Source organism: Octodon degus, unplaced genomic scaffold (genome assembly GCF_000260255.1).
Source record: "Octodon degus isolate 3935 unplaced genomic scaffold, OctDeg1.0 scaffold00320, whole genome shotgun sequence".
NCBI classification, from domain to species: domain Eukaryota; kingdom Metazoa; phylum Chordata; class Mammalia; order Rodentia; family Octodontidae; genus Octodon; species Octodon degus.
In genome coordinates this window covers 584,550-596,970 of record NW_004524896.1, presented here as the reverse complement: position 1 = coordinate 596,970, position 12,421 = coordinate 584,550, and the positions used below count along the sequence as shown (strand labels likewise).

Below are 12,421 nucleotides of genomic sequence, written 5' to 3'. Positions count from 1 at the left end.
CGTGCCCTCCCAACACACTACTTCCACCTCCCTGCTGGCCTTAAGCACTGAGCCAGCCGCTGTGGACTGAGGCCTCTGAAACTGTGAGCCAAAGCAAACCTTTCAATTTGTTTGTTTTTGTTTTGTTTTGTTTCTTAATGATAGCCAACCATTAGAAATAACCCAAAGGTCTTTTTTTTTTGTTTGTATTTTAGGGAAGGATCTACAGGGTGTTTGGACTCATGGTGATCCGCCTGTTTACAGCCTCCCAAGAGCTGGGATTAAAGGCACGCACCACAGGGGGCTGCCCAGAGCCCCGCAGGGGGCAGGACCCTCAAGGTGGGGACCCCCACCCAGAGCCCAAGCCTGCTCATGCCAGCCTCACCCAGGTGGTTGACGCCCAGCTGCATCTCAAAGCCGTCCTCGGTGACCCAGTGCGGGCAGCGCATCACGGCCGCATTGTTGATGAGAATGTCCACGCGCTCCTCCTCTGCAGGACAGGGAGAGGGCGGGGCGGAGCAAGCACTGGAGCCCGCAGGGCGGCAGACCCGTGCCGCACCTGCCCGTCCCCGGCCCCTGCAAGGTGGCCCCTCAGGAGCAGCGTCCCGCTGTCCCAGCTCCGGGAGGCTGAGGCAGGAGTGCAGGCTGGAGCACCAGGTGGGCAGCTTGGTGACCTAGCAAGACCTGTCTCGAACTTTTTTAAAAAGGGAGTTCGGTGCTAAGGCCCTGGGCTCCAACCACAGCCCAAAAAATAATAAGTAAGAAGAAGAAAAGCGGGTCTTCGTGGCAGTAAAGCAGGGACGACGGAGCTCAGGGCAGGCCCTGACCCAACAGGCCCAGCTCCCCCTGGAAGGGACGCAGACGCAGGCAGACCTCAGGAGGACGAGGCAGAGCTGAAGGGGCAGCGAAGGATTCAGCCCAGGGCCAGCTGTGGTGCAGCCTCCAGTTGTGAGCAACCCGTCCTGGCGACTTAAGCTGGAGGCCCGGAGTGCTGGCAGCCGGGGACAAACACACTCCCTGACACGCGCAAAGGCCTTCCTGAGCCCAAGTGGGGCACTCCAGGGAGCTGAGGCCCCGGGCCACTCCCTACTGGGGACCCTCAGGTCAAACGAGCCACAGCGCCCCTTCTGGACGCAGCTGCCCGACATGGGGCCACACAGGAGTGGCTGAGACCACAGTCCCATCCAGGGGCAGACACCAAGGGGGGGGGAGGGGGCAGGGCTGGCTCCTGCACTCCTTGGCACAATGCCACCTTCGCCACTCTCTTCCTGTCTCCTCCTCTGAGTGTCTCTGCATCCCAAGTTCACACACACACACACACACACACACACACACACAACTTAACTTGGCTCTGTACAAACCCCACGTCCCATGAGGCCACAAGCTTGGGGCCAGGGGCCAGGGTGACACTACTGAACCCACACCACTCTCGGGTGTGGGAAGGCGCAAGGAGTCAGTGCCCGCACCTCTCCCACCAGCACACAGTCCCAGGAGGGAGGAGGCTCGGCCAGCACCTTGCCGGCATGTAGCTTCTCAGTGACTCAGTTTCCCCCATGTAAAAGGACAACAGCACCTGCCCAGCAGAAACGTATAATCACTATCCTTGCAACAGGCATTTCCTCAGCCCTAGTTCCTGCGCACTGGAAATACAGGGAGGACGAGCCAGTCAGGGCCACCCTGTGGAGCATCACCCTGGTGTGGCCCAGGGACAGAAAGGCACAGGGTAACATCAAGTGGAACAGCTGCCGTGGAAGCAGACATCAAGACAACTGTGGGTGCTGGGTAGTCAGAAGGACAAGGCGGGGCGACCACGTGAGCCCCAGGAAGGGATCCAGGCCAAGGCCCCAGCACGGGCCGAGGCCCTGAGCGCCTCTCAGCCAGGACTATGTTGTGCTTTACCTGGGAGAGCCTTGCTGTTCCCCAGTCAGAGGGTGGAACCCAGGCCCTCCTGCATGCTAGGTGGGTTCTCTGCTGAGCAGCACCCCACCCCTGCTTGTGTTCAATGGGGTAAAATATATGACATAAACTATTCCACCTGGGATGGTGGCACACGCATGTCATCCCAGCGCTCCAGAGGATGAGGCAGGAGGGTCTCCGTAAGTTCAAGGCCAGCCTGAATTACACAGCAAGACTCTGGCTCAAAAAGTATTAACTCATCTCCAGAGGAACACACCTGGCCCAGCGAGACAGCACCTGCCCAGGGTGTCGGCCTCAGGTCCCTGCTGTCCCAAGATGCCCTGGAGCTAAGCGCTCAGGACTTAGGTATCCAGGGCTAGAGGGACTTTCGGGAGTCAGGTGGGACAGTGCGTCAGGGGCAGCACTCGTCCCAGCACACAGGAAGCACTTAATTGATGCTCTCTGTCCACCCGCTAGGCCTGACGGTGCTGCCCCTCAATGCCCTAAGTGCCTGTGAGCACAGTGCCAGGTAACGCCCTCACTGGGTCCCACAGGCACAGGGTGGGTGGGCCATGGGGCGGCACCTATGCCTCCCTCCTGCTCTTCCAGCACAGCCCTGACCCATCCCCATGACAACCAGGACTCGATCAGGGATTCAGAAAATGGCCATTTTGTTTTGTTTTGTTTTGCTTGCTTGTTGCTTTGTTTTCTGTTTTGGGGGTCAGGGTCTCGCTATGCAGTTCAAGCTGGCCTCAGACTCACTATGTAGCCCAGGCTGGCCTTGCGCTCTCAGCGGTTCTCTTGCCTCAGCCTCCTGAGTGCTGGGATGACAGGCGAGGGCCACCACGCCCAGCCTGACAAGGCTCTTGATATATGAGCCTCCACAGCTTTGTCCTCCTCCACCTTTCAATCAGGGCTGCTGCATGCAAGCAAGCTTGCCAAACCCAGCCCGGGACCACCCAGGAAGCAGACCACCCAAGGGTGAAGAGCGAGGTGAGACCCGGTACCAAATACATAAAATGAAAATAACAATTATTATATATATGTATGCATTTCAAAACACCATGCTGGGTACCATTGATACAATTTTTTTTTTTTATTTTAACATTTATTTTGTGTGTGTGTGTGTGTGTGTGTGTGTGTGTGTGGCCAGCTCAGCCCACCAGGGGGCGGGCTGGCTGGCATGTGGTGCTGGGGATTGAACCGCAGTCCCTGTGCTTTGCCAAGCTTGTTCCAAGTAGGTGCTTTAGACCACTGAGCCATCTCTCCAGCCCCAGATACAATTTTTATCTAAAATTAAATGTTTTAAAATTATGTTCTCAAAAAAAAAAAAATGATGTTCTCAAGTTCACTTTTTTTAATGTATTTAGTACAGGGTCTCCAGGGTCTCACTGCACAGATCGGACTCGTAGTGATCCTCCTGTGTTCAGCCTCCCAGGCGCTGGGATTACAGGCGCGCGCCACCACGCCCAGCCTGAATCGCTGTCTCAGTGTGGGGCCGGCATGGCACGCCAGGGATCAAACCCCGGCCCCACGTCTGCTTGGGCAGGCACTTTAATCTGCTGAACTAGATGGCCGGCCCTCTCAAATTCATCTTAAGATGACAAGAATAAAAGTGTATGTAGAATATAGGCCCAGTTTTGTATGAAAATATATGAATACACAAACATGTTAGGAAGGAGCCTGGTGCACAGCTGCAGGCCCATAACCCCAGGGCCACAGGAGGCTGAGCAGGAGGACCTCGAGGTCAAGCCTACCCTGGGCAACTCAGTAACTTAGTAAGACCCTGCCTCAAATAAAAATCAAAAAGAGGGCTGGGAATATAGCTCAGTGTGAAGGCTCTAGGTTCCATCCCCACTACTACAGTAATAATAAGGATAATAAGAATAAGAATAAGAATAAATTAATTTTACTTTCTTCTTTTAGTGGTATCAGGGATCAAATAGGACCTTGTGCTTGCCAGGCAAGCACTTATTCCACTAAGCTATCTCCCAGTCCCCTAAATTAATTTTTTTTTTTTTCTTTTGGCGGAACCTGGGATTGAACTTAAGCCCTTGCACTTGCCAGAGAAGCGCTTATTCCACTGAGCCATCTCCCCGGACCCCCTCCTAAATTAAATTTTAAAGCCAGGCAGCAGGTGTCCCTGGCTGCCGCAGCCCAGCCGGCAGCCACCTGCAGACCCGCCGGGCAGGCCGCCCCTCCACTACCTTTGATGATCTTTTTGGCGAACTCGCGCACGGACCTGAGGGAAGCCAGGTCCAGGTGCCGGGCGCAGACGCGGGGGTTGAGGGTCTCCCCGCGGATGTCCTTGGCCGCGGCCTCGCACTTCTCCATGTCGCGGCAGGCCAGGATGACGCGGCCTCCTGGAAGCCAGGACAGGGAAACAGCGAAAACAAAAGGAGAGAAAAAGCTGCCATCAGGCGTCTGTCTACTCGATGGAAACGGAAATGCCACACAAACCTCACCACGGTGGGCGGCATCGGTCAAGGGCAGGGACAGGCAGTGTCCCGCCACGAGGCGACGGGCCACCAGGCGCTGTCACCCCTACAGCGACCCTCAGCCCTGACTGGCACAGAGCACTGGCACACGCCACATACTGCGCAAGTCCCTTTGGGCGGCTCCCTGGGCCGCCGGGACAGCTGCAGGGGACCGGCTCCTGCGGGGATGAAAACGTCCAAGACTGACCGGTGAGGCGCCACGTCACCGAGACAGCGCTCGGTCACTGAAGCATGCACTGCAGGCGCTCACCCGGCGGTGGATTAAGGCGCTCCGGGACTTACAGGGCGTTTACATCCTGGTAAAGCCGCGAAACCAAAACGGTCCCACACCGAAAACACTACCAAGCAGCCGGCACGACTGCAGCCCCAGCACTCTGCCAGGCAGAGGCAGGAGGATTCCAAGTTCGAGTCCAGCCTGGGACACTTGGTGACTTAGCAAGATACTGTCTGGAAACAAAAAGAACTGGGAGCGTAGCTCAGTGCAGAGGCCCTGGCTTCCATCTCCACTATCACCACCAAAAAGAAAAAAGGCAAAGCAAATCATCGCATGTTAGGGACCTTCTGCACATCTCAATAAATCCGTTAGAAATCTTGTAATTAAACCAGGAGCGTTGGCCCATGCCTATAAGCCCAGCACTCAGGGGGCTGAGGCAGAAGGCTCACCACAACAAGTTCAAGCCCAGCCTGGGCTACATAGTGAGTTCAAGGCCAGGCTTGACTGCATACTAAAAAGAAGGGAAAAAAAAACAAAAAGATAAACAATAAATAAAATGCACCAAAATTTTCTCATGTGGAAGGCGGCTGGATGTGTGGGTACTGCGCTCCGGTCCACCCGCTGATGAGTCTGGGCTGACCCGCCGACCCTAACTGGAGGGGGCCCCGGGGCAAGACCCAGAGGGGTTTACCTCCCTGCCCCCCATTGCACCCTTCACTTCCAGCTCCCGGCCTCCATGGGCTGAGCGCAGGCCCCTCGGCCATCCTGCTTCTGCGTGGGCGCCAGCGGACTGTGGACTGAGGCCGGGATCCAACACAGGCCTCAGCTCTTTGAAGCTACAGTACCAAGCACCCTGTCCCCACAGGGAGAAGGTGACAGAGACGGTGTCCGCTGCGGCAGCGCGGAGCACATTTACCCTGCAGCGCGCCCGGTGACCCATGCAGCTCCAGAACATTTTCCCTTCCCCAGCAGAGACCCCGCACCCTGACCCTGGCTCCCTGCTGCCCCAGCCCCGCATCCACCCTCCACGTCCTGTCTCTCTGGGCCGGGCCCCTACGGGCCACATCTGCACTATCTCTCTGAGCCTGACACCCTCGGGTCTGTCGTGGTGCCACGTGGGTCTGAATGCCCTTCCTTTACGGGGCTGAGTGATATTCCAGGCCACACTTTGCTGATCCCTTCACCTGGGGACAGGCCTGTGCTGTTCCCACACGTGGACCACCGTGGTCACTGTTGCCACCGACGCAGTGCTCAGGCACCTACTCCTCCAGCACAAAGTAGGGGACGCTACCTCTTCTGGCCAGTTCCAGGGCGGTCTGCTTCCCGATGCCCGTGTTGGCGCCTGTAATGATAACCGTCTTCCCGGGGATGGTGGCCTTGCTGGGACAAGTGCCCCCAGTGACATAGTCCCTGGCAGTGAGAAAGAGTGCTGTCAGTTCTAGGCCACTCCACCTGGGTGCCCCCCACCCCATGCAATCAGGGCCCAACTGAAAGATGGAGATACAGATGATACCATGAGGACTGGGAAGGCCCTTTTGGGACCTCGGTAGAGGCTCAGCCTGGGGTCTGCCTGTTATCTCTACAACCTGATTCGAAACGTGTAGCCAGATGGGGTGGTGCACACCTGCGATCCCCACACTTGGGAGAGCTGAAGAAGGAGGCTTGTCATGAGTTTGAGGCCAGCCTCGGCTACATAAGTAAGTTCAAGGGCAGCCCACACTACATAGTAAGACTGTCTCAAAAAGAAAGAAACAAGGGGACAAGCACACCCGCCACATGTGAATGACTATTCCTATGGCTGCTAGAACAAACGGCCATAAACAGAATGAAGACCTCAAGAGCACACAAAATCATGCTGGGTGTGGTGCTGCGTGCCTGCGCTCATGCGGCTGAGACGGGAGGATCACCATGAGTCTGAGGCCAGCCTGGGCCATCTCGTGAGGCCTGGGAACAGGCACCAGCTCGAGGATCGTTTCAATTAATTATGTTTATGTGATGAGGACTCAGCCACGGACAGCATTAGGACAGCACGCTCCCATCGCCTCAGCAAGTTCTGCCACATGGAGCCGCTGTGGCTCCGGATAGCTGTCTGCTGTCACGTCTTAACTGTTTTAAAGTGAAGTGTCCAGGCCTCAGTAAAAACTGTCAGTAAAGGAATACATCATCACGAAACAAATGGACATAGTGATATGCCAATAAAGCTTCATTTACAACAACAGGCTGTGGGCCACAGTGTGCCTGGGAGAGGACTCCACAGCAGAGTGACGCTGAGGGACAACAGCGCCCCACAGGTCCCTGCGCAAGGCTGAGTTCAGAACATCACTGCCCCCAGGAGGGCTCAGCCTGAGGCGGGGGATGGGTGAGGGGACCGTGGTGCTCTGCCAGGGACCTGCAGAGGCCATGGTCAGGCAAGGGCATGCCCCAAAGCTGGGCCAGCAAGGTCAGGGCAGTATCTAACCCAGGCCAATCAACTGCCGCTCACTGCTAGACAAGCGGATCACAGTAGCTGCGCGTGCTCAGTATTTGCACCACTAAATTCTTGTTTGTATTGTGACAGTCTTGCAGTGTACATCAGACCAGCCTTGAGCCTACTATGCAGTCGGCGCTGGCCTTGAAATTCACAGCAATCCTCCTGCCTCAGTCTCCTCAGTGCTAGGATTACAGGTGTGCACCACCTCACCCACCTTGTACTAGATGTATATTTCAATTGACGAAAACTGTATACATTTATCTCTACAACATAATTCGAAACTTGTAGGCACCATCACCCCAGCTCCATAACTCTTGTCATGAGTGTGAGGCCAGCCTATGCTATGGGCTACATAAGCAAGTTCAAGGGCAGCCCACACTACACAGAAACTCTGTCTCGAAAAGAAAGAAACACGTAGCATGAGAGAAAGAGAGCTCTCTCTTAGGCTGGGCTAACCTGTGATCCTCCCGCCTCAGCCTCCCCAAGTGCTAGAATTACAAGCGTGCGCCGCCACACCCTGCTGCCACACTTAAAGCAGACACTTAGATGCCACTAAATACGCTCATGATGTGACCCATCCACGTGGCACCACCACCCCACCTCTGTAACTCTGTAAGCTGAAGGCCCGCACGACCACCCTGCCAGCCCTGCCAACAATCTGTTGTCCGCCTCAGTGCTCTGCCGATCTGAGCACCCCGCTCATCATTCTTCGTCCCCTTAATGACTGCATAAGCCTTGTCCACGGCGACTTCCTTTCATCCACACCTGGGTGGCAGCCTCCCTTCCCTCGCTGTTACATCTCGACCAGACAGACCTCACTAAAACAGTCAGATCCTCTTGCTGAAGTTCCCCTGCCAGGCACAGCCCCTGGTGGCTCAGCCCTGTCCCCCAGGGCCTGCCCACACTCCGGGTGGGGCGGGACACCCGGAGTGGCCCGAGGGGCGCTCCCAGAGGGGTCGTCTTCACAGGACCTAAAGAAACACAGATTCCGCGGAAATGCTGTTTTTGCCTTTGCTCACAGGGGAAAGGATTTCTTAATAATGAGCTGGAGGTGTGGCTCGGCAGTCGAGCATTTTTTAGCAGGGGCAGGGCCCTAGGTTTAATCCTGAGCGTTGTACAAAAGCACAGCTAGCGCTCAGGATTGGGGTTCAGGGTAAGAAACCAGCAGCTGCCATTCAAGCTCACAGATGTGCCAAGATGCCTTCAGTTCAAAGCGCTAACTCCACACGTGCCTTCCTGTCCACATCTCCGCTGCTGAAGAGGCTAGCAAGTATCCTCCACCACCTACATTCACTCCCTGCCAGTTCTAACCGCAAAAAGAGGACCACCAACCAAAAGCCTTACTAGGCGGCATGGGCCACCTTGTGGCCACGGGATGAAACTACAACATCCAAGACTGCAAAAGCACGTATCAACGTGCACCTTTAACACGGAATCAAAGGTGAAACGGAAAGAAATTCAAAGTACACAGAGCCGTGGAAGGACTCGTTTCCCTGGCGGATACGCGTGGGATCCACGCACCGGCTAAGTTTACAGGAAAAGGCTGCAGGACAGGGCATACGGTACTATTCCGCACATTCGATAGAATCCCATCTCTCGGGAAAGGGAGGAGGAGAAAAAAGGGACACCATAGATCTGCGTGCACGCACGGGACCCTGTTCGTTAGTGAGTTGTGCAATTCCCTTTCTTGCCACTTCGGGTGGAGCTGAAGCGACCCACATTTTCCTTGCTCCAGCCACAGGTCCGCGCGGGAAGTGATCAGTGGCATTTGCTAGGTGGGTTCACGAATGAATTACAAGTCCTGCAGGAGGAGCCAGGTGACCTTGGGCCGGGCCTGGCCGCCCGTGCCGGACGCCGCCTCCTCGCTGGGATACGACACCAGGCCGGACCGGGACTCGAGGACCGAGACGGGCGACCCTCGGGGATCAGCGGCCCTCGGGAACTGCGACCCTCGGGGACTGCGACCCTTGGGGACAGGCCCGTCCCTGCGCGCACGCCGTCCGCACCCACTCACTTCAGCAGCACGGCGCCGCCCACCGCGGTGCCCAGCACGGACACCGGCAGCAGGTAGCGGTTCATGCCGGCGGGGACTAGGAAGCGGCTCAGACCCTGGAGGGCAGCAGCGAGAACCACGCGGGGAAGCCGCCGGCGTCTGCCGGGACTCCGGAAGCCGGCGACAGGGCGGGAACTGGGGTGGGGCCGATTGGATAGCCAATAAGAACGGGTCCTAGCCGCTATGACCTCTGGGAAAGGTAGTTTCGGGGACGGGCACAGTTAAGGGGCGGGGCCAGCGTCAGCAGGATGACGTCATGGCCAATTCTTAAAGTGTGCCTGCTAGTTCTGGAGTAAGCTGAGGGTTCGATTCTAGCTGCAGCCCGTTCCAAACCGGTACGTTTTCAAGCCAGAAAGAGACAAAAAGGAAGGGGGAGCGGAAGTAAAGAAGGGACAAGAAAAGAGAGAACAGAAAGAAAAAACGGAGGGGCCGGGGAGATAACTCAGTAGAACAAGCGCTTGCCTGGCAAACGCAAGGCGCGGTTCCACCAAGAAAAAAAGAAAAAAATGGAAACAAAGCTTTTGTAACTAAGGAGAGAAAGAGGAATTAAAGGAAGAGGAGGGGAATGAGGGAAAAAGAAGCAAGAAAGATCATGTACAGGCATCCTTCCCTGTGGTGCAGTGGACAGCCCAGCAGTTCCGCAGAAACCGGAACAGAACGAGCACTAGGAGCCAGCTCCGGTGGAGCACCCGCCTAGCATGCGCGAGACCGGGCGGCTCGCTCCGACACTCATGGGATCATATTTTTTTTTTGCTTATCTGATTGGCAGGCAGGCCTCATTTCTCTGATTGCAGGTGTATGTCACTTATCTGATTGGCAGGGTTGAAAACAACGCTAATATGCGGTCTGGGCCAGGCTCTCGGGAGTGGCCCCGCGGGCAGAGCGCCGGCTAGCGCGGGGCTGCCGAGAGAGAGGCCGCGCTCTGCGGCGGCCACCGTGCGTGCGCGCTCCAGCCGCTCCCAGCAGAGCCTGCAGGCAGCGGGGGTTTTCTGAATGAAGCACACGTAGGGAAATACTCTCCAGCGCCTGGCTCTCTCTCCCAGTGGGGCTCCGGACGCAGGAAGCGCAGCCTCCCTGTCAGTCAGGGGGCGAGGGCTGGCTCGCTGCCTTCAGCCGCTGCTGAGTCCCAATCGCCGCCGAGAGCGTCCTGGGAGTTCAGACACGGCCGTGCCCTGCAGGCCCCGGCCACTACCATCGAGGCCAGGGGTGTAGCTCGGGGGCCGCGCCCTTGCCTTACGTGTGCGAGCCAGAGGTCTGCGGCCCAGCTGGGGGTGGGGAGCAAGAAAGACAAGGTCCCCAGCACTTGGGAGGCTGATGCAGGAGCATCGCTGTGGGTTCAAGGCCAGGCTGGACTACATGGTGAGAAGTCTCACCATGAAGAAAGAAAGAAGGAAAGAACGAACAAATGAAAAAAAGAAAGAAAGAAAGCCAGCCAGGCAGCCTTACTGCCCAAAAACAAATTGGTGGGGCTTTGGGGGAACAAGAACCCCCCTCTACTGTGGAAGTGTAGGTGATTGGTACAACCACTGTGGAAATCAGTGTGGGAATTCCTCAAACACTGACACGGGAGGTTCCATTGCGCCCAGCTATTCTCCTTCTGCTTATCTTCCCAAAAGAGCTCAAAGTATCACCCCACAGCGACAGAAGCACACCCATGTTTATAGTGGCAGTCTGCAGTAGCCGGATCTCCGCCAGCCGGGGATGGATAAAGATCCTGCATTTCCATACAATGGAGCACTATTCAGCCATAAACAATGGTAAACTTGAGTTGTTCTGGGTAAACACATGGACCTCAGGACTATCTTAAGTGAAATAAACCAGATAGGGGGGTTTTTGTTGTTGTTGTTTTGGCAGAACCGGGGATTGAACTCAGGCCCTTGAGCTTGCCAGACAAGCACTTATTCTACTGAGCCATGTCCCCGGCCCCTGACACGGAAGTTTAAATACCACGTTTTTTTCTCTTTCATGAGAAACCCAAAACGATAAATGAGGAGCACGAGGGAGGACAGATACTGAAAGCAGGAAGGACCTGTTCAAGTGGAAAGGGGACGAGGGTGAGGAGAGGCGGCAAGGGAAGAAGAACAGAACAAATAGAAGCAAAGGTGTTGTGAATGGAGAAGGGGAAAGGGTTGAAAGGATGGGCGGAGATGGAAAAAGGAACCTTGAGGGATCTGCAGGTACAGACTCCCCACGATGACTGTGATCTATACATGCGACACATATGGCCTATTTTTTTTTTAATGTATTTTAGTACAGGGTCTCATGACATAGATCGGACTCAGCGATTCTCCTGTTTTCAGCCTCCCAAGTGCTGGGATTACAAACATGTGCCACCACACGGGGCTTGCACGGCATGCAAGGGATCAAACCCCAGCCCCTGCACTCTGCCTAAGCAGGCACGTTAGTCTGCTGAGCTATCTGGCCAGCGCTTTTTTTTTTTTTTTTAACTGGGAAAAAAAGTATATATTTAGAATTAGCCTGCTGGACTCAGATGAGTCCACTTCCTCCCAAGCTCATCCCAGTTCCTCCCAATTTCGTTGGCAACATCCAATGCATCATAATTGGGAGCCAGTCAAATATACGCCTTCTTCTCTCCATCAGGCCTGATTAGGGTATTGACCTTGGCAACATCGATGTCATAGAGCTTCTTGACAGCTTCTTTGATTTGGGGCTTCTTGGCTTTGACACCCACAATGAACACGAGTGTGTTGCTGTCCTCGATCTTTCTCATGGCTGACTCTGTGGCTGGGGGAACTTGATGAAGGCATAGCGGTCAAGCTTGCTTCTCCTGGGGGCGCTCTTCCGAGGGTACTTGGGCTGCCTCCGGAGCCGGAGCGTCTTGGGACGGCGGAAGGTGGGCGACGTTCATATCTTCTTTTTGTGGCTGTGGAGGCCTTTCCACACGGCCTTCTTGGCCTTCAGAGCTTTTGCTCTGGCTCCAACTTTGGGAGGAGCGGAGGCTTCTTTCTTCACCTTCTGTGCCATGTTTTTTTTTTTTCCCATAATTTTATTGAGAGACAAATAACAATGAGACAGTTTCAAATCAAATTGGTATGACAGTTTCAATAATTAACACACATTCCCTGACAAGTGCAAGGGCCTGAGTTCAGTCCCCAGTTCCGCAAATAATAATAACAATAATAATAATTAACATATTGCATACTCTCTTCCTAGTGGCTATTTGCTGTACAAGATGCAGACATGATATCCTATTTACAAACACTATTAGAACGAATCACTCTAGGGCTGGTGAGATGGCTCAGTGGTCTAAAGCACCTACCTAAAACAAACTAAGCTAAAGCACAGGGACC

General features: G+C 55.2%; 1 protein-coding gene across 1 annotated transcript in view; it reads right to left on the bottom strand.

The window, feature by feature from the left end:
• Rdh13 (retinol dehydrogenase 13) overlaps window positions 1-9,231 on the bottom strand; it is a 14,171-nt gene extending 4,940 nt beyond the window's left edge. Inside the window, exons 1-4 of the mRNA XM_004647691.2 lie at window positions 9,072-9,231; window positions 5,879-5,997; window positions 4,083-4,238; window positions 365-469 (exon numbers count right to left, since the gene is read on the bottom strand). Coding sequence (XP_004647748.1) covers window positions 365-469; window positions 4,083-4,238; window positions 5,879-5,997; window positions 9,072-9,136 — 445 coding nt within the window. The 5' untranslated portion in view covers window positions 9,137-9,231. The remainder of the gene's footprint in view (window positions 1-364; window positions 470-4,082; window positions 4,239-5,878; window positions 5,998-9,071) is intronic.
• Between the last annotated feature and the right edge of the window lie 3,190 nt (window positions 9,232-12,421).